Below are 11,927 nucleotides of genomic sequence, written 5' to 3'. Positions count from 1 at the left end.
TTAATCAGAATGGACAGCCCCGCAGTTGGTCAGTTTCTTCAGAGCCTCCTTGAACTCCCGGTTTCTGAGGCAATAAATGAAAGGGTTGAGAGCAGGGGTGACGATGGCATAGAAGATGGAGATGACCTTGTTCATGTTGAAGGCATGGATGGCTCGGGGACGAGCGTACATGAAAATAGTGGCCGAGTAGAAGATGGTGACCACCACAAGGTGGGAGGCACACGTCGAGAACGCTTTCTGCTTCCCTGTGGGCATGCGCACAACAGTGGCCAGGATGCATCCATAGGACAGGACGGTGATGGAGAGGGGGAAGAGGAAGATGACCAGCGCCAGGACAAAGTCCACCAGCTCCGCTAGAGACATGTCTGTGCAGGAGAGGTTGAGGACCGGAGAGATGTCGCAGAAGAAGTGATTGATAACGTTGGGGCCACAGAAGCTGAGGCGGGAGATGAAGTAGATCTTAGCCAAGGAGATGCCAAAGCCAATGGCCCAGGATCCCAGAGCTAAGCGGAAACAGAGCCCATGGCTCATAATGGTGGGGTAGTGCAGTGGTCGGCAGATGGCCACGTAGCGGTCGTAGGCCATGGCAGCCAAGAGCACACACTCGGTGCACATGAGCGCGATGAAGAAGTACAACTGTATCATGCAATTAGTGAAGGAGATGCTATTGCTCGCGGACCAAAAGCTGAAGAGCAACTTGGGCACAGTCACAGAGATGTACCAGGTCTCCAAGAAGGACAGGTTGGCCAGGAAGAAGTACATGGGCTTGTGCAGGGGCCGGTTCTGCTGCACCAGCAGAATGATGATGACATTCTCAGCCACCGTGAGAATGTAGGCCACCAAGAACATCAGGAACACTCCCGCCCGCAGGCCCCGGCTCCCGGGGAATCCCACTAGAATGAAGTGCGTGACCCGGGTCTGGTTCTCCACTTCCATCCTGGAGAGACAGGACTCAGCTCTCCTGGGGAAAAATAATCACTAGGTCAGACCACCCGGTCCAGTTGGAATCTTCCATGTCTTGTCTTCTATGGCTAATAATGACAGTAACAGTTTATTAGTAATGAAGCACAGGCTAGACTGTACTTTTGGTACATTATGTATATACATAGATAGATATACACACACTGTTCTTTAGGTACATTATATATATATATATATATATATATATATATATATATACATTGGTAGCACTGTAGCACTGTTGTCCTGTTGTTCATTGATTTGCTCGAGTGAGCACCAGTAACTTGTTGAGACTTGTTGTTACTGTTTTTGGCATACCAAATATGCCACGGGTAGCATGCCAGCCTCTGCCATGCAGGTGGGATACTCTCAGTAGCTTGTTGGACTCTCTGAGAGGGACAGAGGAATCGAACCCGGGTCAGCCATGTGCAAGGCAAACGCCCTACCCGCTGTGCTATTCCTCCAGCCCAAGTAGTTGCACTCCCCTGCTAGAACCTCCAGACAAGCTCTCAAGATATCTATACATGTTTATTATAAGTGTATATAATGTACCTAAAGCATAGCATATTAAATATATAATTCAATTCTTACATAATATCTTTGTTATAGAATTTCATCCATGTTACTGATGAATAAACTATCTTGGAGAGGTTATTAAGTAACTCATCCAGCTCCCTCTGAAGCCAGACAAGAATCCTATTGAGGTCTAATGCCCATGTTCTACCTACTATTCTGCACTGCCTTCGCAACAGCCCTATTCTATAAAGCAGAATAGAATTCCCATGTGCTGTGCTATCTTCACCTGTTCAAAGACATGCCTAACTTCCACTGCTCATCTCTACCCCAGAGCTCTGGAAGTTCTTCCCCACCATTCAAATTACTGGCTTTGCCTTTATCTTTGCTGGCTCTGACTGTCTTCACGCGGAAGCTGTGTGAGACACTGAGGTGTGAAGTGTAGGCTTTTCAGTCCTAAAAACCTGGAAATGGTCAAGTTCAAGGTCTGACAATAATTTTCTCTATGATTTTGAAATTAAAATCCATTCAGGCCAAATTTTCTTTTCTGTAAATGTAAGTGTTCATCCCATTTATACCACTGTGGACCAAATGAAATAATGGAATCGAAAATGTATCCAAACTGCAAATGATTCTGTGTGTGAACAGTGGGGGTCTTATGTCACAACAGAGGAGTAGAGAAGGAAGCCTTGGGCTAATGGAAGGGGAGACAGGAGCTGCCTGCTGCAAAACCATCTTGGACTTGCTCTCCAGGAGTCTGAATCTTTGGGGATTGGGTAAGAGTCACTGCAAGGAGATTTTCTTAATGAGCCAACAAAGGCAGAAATACATAATAGCCACTGGGGACATTGCACAGAAGGGCTAAAATTCAAGATCCAGGATTAGGTCCGTGATACTGCAGGGACCCCCTAAGCACTGCCCAGGGTCTAGTGGTGCAAGTGGCCCCAAGCATCAGCAGACCACCTGAGCTGGCAAGCCAGGTGGCCAGCTGGCCAAGTTACTAGAATGTCCCCCTGGTTCCAAAGCGCTGCCTTGGAGTCTCATTCCCCAAGAAAGAAAGAAGGAAAAAAAGAGAAACAGATAACAGTATTGGTTTTCTATGAAGGTGAAATAACAAAATGCTAGTTGAGTGCTCAGGAAAGGTCCCTCTTACCTCTGAGAAGGGGATGTTTGGGTTTCAGATTTCTAGCTCATGGTAGAGAAAGAGTTGGGAGAGGCTGTGTGAATGGGCGTCCAGTGCTATGGAGAGATGGATGGGGAGACACAGGGGAGGAGGTGCGAATATTGTAGACAAGGTCCCAGTCATCAAAATGTGGGACCTGATTAGAAGTCAGCATGCAGTGATAGAGGAAGGGAGGGTGGAGGTTGAGTAGAGGCCGCCATGAGTTATTCCACAGAAGAACACTATCATCACCAAATACTCCATACACACAAGAGCAGAACATGGACTGTTGGGAGGAGGCTATTCAGAAGAGGTGACAGAAATCTTAGGTGCGGTGCTTTTTGGGTTTTTTTTAACGTGTATTTTTTTAATGTGTATTTGGACTGGAGTGATAGCACAGTGGGTAGAGCATTTGCCTTGCATGTGGCCAACCTGAGTTCAATTCCTCCATCCCTCTCGGAGATCCCGGAAAGCAACCAAGAGTATCCTGCCTGCACAGCAGAGCCTGGCAAGCTACCCATGGTGTATTCGATACGCCAAAAACAGTAACAACAAGTCTCACAATGGAGACGTTACTGGTGCCCTCTCAAGCAAATTGATGAACAATGGCACAACAGTGCTACAACAGTGCTACAACAACGTGTATTTGGCATATACTTAAGAGTTTTAACTGTAAGATGGATGATTGCTACATGGTGTAAGAGAAAAGAAAGGGTTCAACAAGGTGCCACTTAGGTGTCAGACCAGTGATGGAGATAGGGTAAGTTTGTCACGTTTAACCAGGATTTTCTTCATAGGTAAAATGACAAAGAGAAAGAATTTTGATAGAACTATTTTTGTATTTATTTTGATTAAAGCCTAAGCAATCTGTCCAGAATATTTTCTAGTATAATTTTGAGCACTTAATGAATGCCTAAAGTTTGTGAAATATTTTTATCACCATAAGTATTTAATCCACAAAGCAATATGAATGAACTATTTTTATTCCTTTCTGGTGGAAGATACTGTGCTTTAGATGGATAAATTTTTCTTTCCACACTAGCATGATGAAATCAGGATGACAATAAAATCCAGCCTTGCCTGATTACAAGACATGTTATTCGCCACTAGCTAAACTCACAAATGTAGCACTGTCCCTGTAGCACTTTCATCTCGTTGTTCATCAATTTGCTCGAGTGAGCACCAGTAATGTCTCCATTGTGAGACTTGTTACTATTTTTGGCATATTGAATACACCACAGGTGGCTTGCCAGACTCTGCTGCGAGGGTGGGATATTCTCGGTAGCTTGCCGGGCTCTCCAAGAGGGACGGAGGAATCGAACCCCGGGTCAGCCGAATGCAAGGCAAATGCCCTATCCACTGTGCTATTGCTCCAGTCCAAATAGAGGAAGAATAAAAGATTTTGAAATCACCCAACGTTTTACATTTAAGTTTTTAGACAATTGAAGATATTTCCTACTAAATTTCCTCATGGGAGCTTTAGAAATGAACCCAAATACAACAGCAAAAAAATACAACATAAATACATATTCAATCAGACACATGGCCCAGAAATGCATATTTAGAAATGCTTGGATGAAACATCATAGAACTGATATTTTAATATACATAAGTGAGAGGAAAGGAAAGTTGAGCAGATGAATCTCACTGAACAAAATGTACCAACCTGTGAAAAATCCTGGCTTTTTCAAGGAAAGTATTCATTTTGGCCTGATTGCTATGTAAGCAGGCAAGTTATAAGCAGAAGAATTAGTAGAAAGGAGAGGGAATAAAAACAGAATGAGAGGGAAAGATGCAGATCAAAAAAAAAAAGAAGAAATAAACTATCAAGAGCTCTATACATGTAATATTAAGGCACTTAGAATTACCCTATAGCAAATACAATAGAAATTACCAGACATTTTTCAGTAAGTGATAAAACCCTATTTTTTTGGTTGGGGGGCCCTCACCTATACTCAAGGGATATTCAAGGGACCATACTTAGTACTGGGACTCAAATCAGGGTGAGCTGCAAGGAAAGTGCTTTAACCTTTGGGGTTTTTTGGGGGGAGTTATTTTTTTGCTTTTTTGGGGTCACACCCAGAAATGCACAGGGGTCACTCCTGGCTCTGCACTCAGTAATTACTCCTGGCAGTGCTTGGGGGACCATATGGGATGCTGAGAATCGAACCCGGGTCGGCCTCGTGCAAGGCAAACGCCCTACCCTCTGTGCTATCGCTCCAGCCCCCAAGTGCTTTAACCTCTGTAATAATCTCTCCAGCTCTAGAACCCCAATTCTTGATGTGTGGGAAGATGGAATTGGATAGGGCAGATTACCAAATTAGTTAGAATACACCCCATATCAAACACTTGAAGTCACACCACACTAAGAAGATATATCACCCAGATTAAGTCCTTGTTAAAGAAAAAGATGAATATTTTAGACCATCTGTCCACAAATTATGTAAGTAATATCTTATTCCTTAAGGGAATAAGGAAGAAGGCAGGTTCAACACAAAAGAGGATTTCTCCAGTTCTCAGCAAGCCAACAAGGACTGAATACACAGCAATGATTGCTCACCAATGGGGGTAGTTTTTGTCAATATTTATTGTCAATACACTGTTTTACCAGAGACGTATGACCTTTCCACTCAGAGTAGCTCCTACCCCACTGTATTTCAACTGTGTATTCCTCTTCGTATATTTGTACATGGCACTGGAGTCAGCCAGCCTGGCTTCCCCACTCCTCTCTGCCAGGGGCTGTGTTTGCACTGTCACCTATTTTTGTCTGTATTCAAATACATTCCAAGTAACTAAAATCAGATAAAAATCTAATTCCCAGCCCTGCCATGGTAATGGCTATCTAGCAGCCCCCAACACAAAAGGAATTATAGGGCAGGGACAGCAGCTGGCTGTGCAGAGAACCCTCATCCACAGAGGGACCGGAATTTGGCAGCATCTCATTTATCTACTTATTACTTTCACTTGTTTCTTTTTTGCTTTTGCTTTATTTATTTGGAGCATTTTCCAACTGCACTGAGGGTTAGCAGGACCTCACCCAGCGGTGTTTGGGAGATTATACGGTACTTGGGGTAGAACTCTAGGGTCCTGAGTACGCAAGGCATATGTTCCCGTTGTTCGAGCTATCTTGGGGAGCTTAAACTAGATCCAACAGTTCGAGATGCCTCTCAAATATGTTGAGGAGCAGGCGCTTCCTCAGCTCACCCTACCTACTTGTACTTAAGAGCTCAAAGGATGAGACTCACAACATTGCGAGTGTTGGCAATTGAGGGTGGGAAGAACAGAGAGGTGGGTCAGCAGCACTAAATATCCAGGACTTAGAGCATTTTTATATCATTGCAGCCCAGAGTCATCTTAAAGGTAGAAAGCTCTCCATGGAGGGGGCACTTACCTCTCCTCCGTGGACTCTGATGGACCAGGATGTGCAAAGAGATTCTTCACTGATTCTAAAATAAGAAGAAGGAGACAAAAAAGATTCAGGTATTGACCAAGCGTGAGAGACACGTTGTCTATCACTAGGAGGAGGAAATGGGCACAGTTTACCCAACTGCTTCCACACTGACACTCAGAACCAAGTCGGAGAAAAGCCTGAGACACTGGGGTTTCCAGAGTGCCCAACACGGCCCCCGGTGGGTTCTGCCAGCGTTCTGGGGCCAGAGCACCCATTGCCCTCCTGGTGGGAGCTGCAGTGGGTTTAGGTGCAAGAATCCATGAAGGCTTTATATGGTAGGAAGACTTTCCCCACCTCCCTACCAAGGCCCCAAAGAAAAGCTCATTGGTGCTGGCTGTGCAGTCTCTTGAGGGAGCGGTGAGAAATTTCCATTTACCCTCTTTGGCAAGCATGTGCGTTTCATGCAGTAGTTCCATAGGGGAAACACTCATTGTCTCATGCTTTGCAAACAAGCACACTTAAATCATTGTTTTAAAAAGTTATTTAACTCCTTCTGGGTGTTGTAGTTTGCAATAGAGGTATATAATCTACTTCCGGCACACATCTTTCAACCCAAATCGGTCCTCCCAACATTCTCTACTTGGTGTTCCCTTCTCTATCTCAGCTGCCTTTTCCCCAGCATGTGAGGCCAGTTTCCAAGCTGTGGGGCAGACCTCCTGGTCCTTATCTCTGCTACTCTTGGGTGTTAGTCTCCCATTCTGCTACTTTATATTCCACAGATGACACCCAAAAGAAGAGAGAACAAATGGGAATGCCCTGCCACAGAGGCAGGGTGGCGTGGTGGGGGTCGGGGTGAGGGTGGGGGGAGGGATACTGGGAACATTGGTGGAGGAGAATGGGCACTGGTGGAGGGATGTAAACGATCACTGTATGACTGAAATGTAAACATGAAAGTTCATAAGTTTTGTAACTGTACCTCACAGTGATTCACTAATAAAAATTTTTTTTAAAAAAGTTATTTAACTTACATGATATTTTTTTACCGTTAAAACACAGTGAACTAAATAGCCATGCACAGTTGAGTTTCAAGTGTACAATGTTCAATACCAATCCCACTTCCAGCGACAACTTCCTCCCTCCACCAGTATCTGCCCTCCCACCACCCATCAGCCCGACTCCTGGACAGACACATTTGTAAGTTTAGGTGTTGTAGTTTGAATCTCATGCTTAGAGTTTTATTGGTCTGTGGTTGAGACATACATATACCACACCTCTACATCACTTATGTGCTGAGTCCTAACCCCCACCCCTGTAATTTCTCATCCATCTCTTCATATCTTCCCTGTCCTAAGAAGAGGAAAAGATACTTAAACTTTCTAAACCTATTTACATATTTTCATTGTTATTGAATTCTGGGTCCCTTGAAATAGGACTAACATAGCCATGTTCCAAGCATGGAGGATTAATAACCAAAGTAAGGTTGTAATGAATGCTCCACTTCAGAAACATTTGAAGTTTTTGTTTTAGAATGCTTCTGCCATAATTGGGTATTCAATAAATTTTTCATGAAGGGATTGTCATTTGTAATAACAATTACAAATGACAATCTTTGCACCCTTTGACCAATATTTCACAGTGTAGGATCAAACTAATATACATAACATCACTTTTCAGTCACCTGCTGAACTCTTAATTGACCACAAAGAAATGCTGTCATATTCTATGTGGCTTCCCAAAGTGGTACATGTTGATAGGGAGAGAAATAATCTAGTTAGCCATGCATGCACATGGCAATTAGGTGACCCTCTTAATACATTTATCTTGTAAAACTGGAATGTGCAGAACAAATTACAGAATAAACAAAATGAATAAATATTGGGCAGAACAATAGCACAGTGGGTAGGGCATTGTGGGTAACCCACATATGATCCTTCAACACTCCTTTAGGTCCCCCAAGTACCACCAAGAGTGATCCCTGAGTATAGAGCCAGGAGTAACCTCTGAGTGTTTCAGGTGTAGCTCTAAAACCAAAAAGTAAAAAAAGAACTGATGAATAAAAAGCAAATAAACACACTTCCTTAAAATATAACTTTCACTTATCACAACATGGGTAGTGGGGAGCTAGGGGGCTAGGGTACTGACATTCCCTAAAAATGTGTCACCTGAAACATTTCTTAACATGGATTTTAAATCTGTAATGATGCGGCCATCACTAACAGAATGACAAAGCTTCCACCAAACAATTTTGATCCTCAAGCTCTCATCCCGCTGTGGTGAGAGGGGCCCAGAAAGATGAAAGAGGGGCTCATTTGTCCATTTGTGCTGAGCTTCTGTGCTTGTAGCAAAGAGGCTAGAGGTGCATTACATGCACAGGCTGGCTTTATTCTTTGACACGCTGAAAGAATCTACTCCTGAAATTCAGCCACACAAGCTTTCCTCATAGCTTTTTTCTTTAAAAAAAAAATCTGTACCCCTTGGTAGTTCCAAGTTGGAGAATTCTTCAAATCCCTGTCCAGATGTATCGAAAACAATAAGAAACTAGAGAGAGAAGAGAGAGCGTTCACTGCAGGTTGACTGAAAACTCAGCGCCTAAGGTCCCCCGGCTGTGGGCCCTCTTTAGTCAGTCAGTTTGCATCTGTTGTCTTAGATCTTCATGTTTTAATCAGAGAGGAAGCTCTTTTTCTTTTTCATTGCTGAGTAATACTCCAGTATATGGATGTTACAACACTATCTATTCACTACCTGGTGAAAATCTGGTTTTGCTAGGGATAAACCTTCAGACAGTAATTCAGACCATTTACAATTTTATCTGAATCTTGATACCATACTGTGGGAACCTGAAGCCAGTGAGAGTGAAATTTTAAGATTTAATAGTTGATTTTTCTATGCATACATCCAAATCTGGGTACAATTCCCAGGATTAGGCTTACATTTAAAAGCCCTCACTCTCCTTTCCCCAACCACTGTTATTCTTTTTAATTTGGGGGACATACCCTGTGTTGGACTGGAGTGATAGCACAGTGGGTAGGGCGTTTGCCTTGCACAGAGCAGACCCAGGTTCGATTCCTCCCCTCCTCTCGGAGAGCCTGGCAAGCTACCGAGAGTATCCCGCCCCGCACAGCTGAATCTGGCAAGCTACCCGTGGCGTATTCGATATGCCAAAAACAGTAACAACAAGTCTCACAATGGAGACATTACTGGTGCCTGCTCGAGCAAATCAACAATGGGAAGACAGTGCTACAGTGCTACAGAGCTACCCTGTGTTGCTCAAGATCACCATGATGGTAATTTAAGGCCTATGTAGGCTTGAAGGTCAAGCCAGGGCTTCCTGCATGCAAATCAGTCCTCCAGCCCATCAAGATTTCTCCATCTTTTCAAGCTAGTTGCCAATTACATGCACAGTTCATTCCCAGCCCCAGGCTGCTGCCAGAGGCAATACTTTGTCTTTAAACACTTCTGGCAACGCTGCCTAGAAAACTGCCCCAGTGCGATCACCAAAACAAAAGCAAGTCTTTCCGTCCACCCTTCAGCTGATGGCCAGATGGGAGAAACAACTCAACCTCCTGAAGAATAAGGTCCACTGGGGCTGGTCCTCTGCTGTAGGTGATGGGTAAACTCTCTCACTGCTACCACTGTGGTGGCAAAGATGACAGGCGGGCAGCTGAACCCTACAACTCTTTCACCAAATGAAGCCGCTCACCTCCTTGTCCATCTTTCTATGCTGGTTGCTAGTTTTTCACTAAGTACCAGAGTTCTGCAAAAGGGAATTCAAGGTTCAAATCTCAGCAACACCTGGTCTCCCCCAAGGAGAACCCCTAAGCACAGAGCTAGAAAGAAGCACACCTGGCCGTGAACCCAAACCAACAAATAAACATGGGTGGAGACAATTCTGTAACTTTCCCCAAACTTAATAGTTGTTTGGGGTTTATATGTACCTAGATCAATAATAATCATCATAATAATAATAGATGTAGCACTGCACTGTAGCACTGTCATCCATCATTCATCTATTTTCTCGAGCGGGTACCAGTAACGTCTCCATTGTGAGACTTGTTGTTACTGTTTTGGCATATTGAATATGACACGGGTGGCTTACCAGGTTCTGCCGTGCGAGCAGGATACTCTCAGTAGCTCGCCAGGCTCTCCGAGAGAGACAAAGGAATTGAACCTGGGTCGGCTGCGTGCAAGGCAAATGCCCTACCCACTGTGCTATTGCTCCAGTCCAATAATAGATGCACTTAAATAAATCATCATACCATTCATATGTATGTGCTTTAATATATACTTAAGCAATATAATGTATTGTATTAATTTATTTGAAACATACATATGCACATCCATATACATAGGTTCATATATTTTATATTTGTACACACACTTTATGGTATACATTGAACTTGCATCTTTCAGCTCTGCCAAAGGTTGAAAATTCCTGATGGTGCTTTTCTATTGCAGGTGGGAAGATGGGGGGTTCCTGATAAGGCATGCTTGGGGAAAGGGTCCTAAACCTGAACTAGCCCAAAGGCATGGAGGCATTTGATACGAAAGACCTGTCAAAGGAAGACCACTGAGATGCAGAATTCCAGACCCAAGCAGCTTTTGATCCCTGAGTGGAGAGTCAAAGAATTTCTAAGGAGACTATCAACTGCCCCCAGCACTTCCCCTTGGCAGCCACCACAACCAGGAATGGGAGGAAAGTTATTTATTGAAAAAAAACACACACCTCTGTTTTTGCCCCTTTCTGAGAGAAAATACATGCTGCTGGTTTTATTTGGAACAAGTGATAGTAGGGAGATAGGCAGGGAATGGCGCCAGGACAGTGGAATTCTTGGGAAGTAATAAAACCAATAGCCGCAGGCTGTGAGAGGGGCTCAGCATCCAGCTCTTGTCCAGAGTGACCATTTCCAACCATCACTGTCCAAGTAGTCCCTTCTCTGTTGTCACCGCACTCCTCCCCGCTGCTGGTAAGATTCCTACCAGGAACCTGTCCTCCTGGCCCTAGTTTCTTTTGTCTCTGGGTATTATTCTCATACTGTTTTTTTTTTTAATATTCCTCACATGGACTGGAGCAATAGCACAGCTGGGAGGGCATTTGCCTTGCACACAGCAGACCCAGGTTGATTCCCCCATCCCTCTCGGAGAGCCCGGCAAGCTACCGAGAGTATCCCACCCACACGGCAGAGCCTGGCAAGCTACCTGGGGCACAGTCGATATGCCAAAAACAGTAACAAGTCTCACAGTGGAGACGTTACTGGTGCCCACTCGAGCAAATCAATGAACAACAGGACGACAGTGCTACAGTGATACAGTGCACGAGTGCAAGTATTCTGTTTGTCCCTCTCCCTGTGTAAAGGGGAGACTGAAAGGGAGGAGCAAGTTCCGTTTTGTAGAAGTTTGTTTTTTTGGCTCATTTAACTGTTATTCCAGGAGCGCATTGGACTTCCCGCAAAGGTCTGGAAACCTGCCATGGATCGCAAACGAACTATGGGCTAGGGTCCTAAACGGGTATGGTTAGAGATCGCTGAGTGTTTGCTTCATTGTCCTCCTGCTGCAACAGCTTTTTCTGGCTTCTGTAACAATGCTTGCTTTGTGTGAACTTACCGAACTCCAGGAGATGAGTCTGGGGGACTCAAACCAGTTATGAAAATGCTTAGTAAAAGTGCTCAGGCAGCCTAGACGAGACCCCGAGTGGCCCCACATGAACGGCCCCTCCGTTCCTGAAGGCCCATGATCCCAGAGACTCACTAACTACTTTGGCACCCAGCAGCTTCTTGCAGAAATGCCTCTAGCTGTGAACTAAGCTACGGCCGCACGCCGCCCCGGGAGGGGAAAGGCTTTTCTCTCTCTCGGCCTTTCCTTTCAGTGGCGGCGGTGGTGGCGTAGCATCACCATCTTTAAGAG

The 11,927-nt window shown here is 44.6% G+C and overlaps 1 protein-coding gene across 1 annotated transcript; it reads right to left on the bottom strand.

The window, feature by feature from the left end:
- Positions 1-936, bottom strand: LOC101553947 (olfactory receptor 6B1). The gene has a single exon (XM_012932704.2). It carries the CDS (start codon positions 934-936, stop codon positions 1-3), a length of 936 nt encoding a protein of 311 aa, XP_012788158.1.
- Between the last annotated feature and the right edge of the window lie 10,991 nt (positions 937-11,927).

Source organism: Sorex araneus, chromosome 1 (assembly GCF_027595985.1).
Source record: "Sorex araneus isolate mSorAra2 chromosome 1, mSorAra2.pri, whole genome shotgun sequence".
NCBI classification, from domain to species: domain Eukaryota; kingdom Metazoa; phylum Chordata; class Mammalia; order Eulipotyphla; family Soricidae; genus Sorex; species Sorex araneus.
Note: the sequence above shows the minus strand (reverse complement) of the source record. Positions and strands in the feature narration are given on the sequence as shown.

Excerpts from the sequence above, each read along its gene's own strand:
- LOC101553947 (XM_012932704.2), bottom strand. The coding sequence starts at position 936 with ATGGAAGTGGAGAACCAGACCCGGGTCACGCACTTCATTCTAGTGGGA.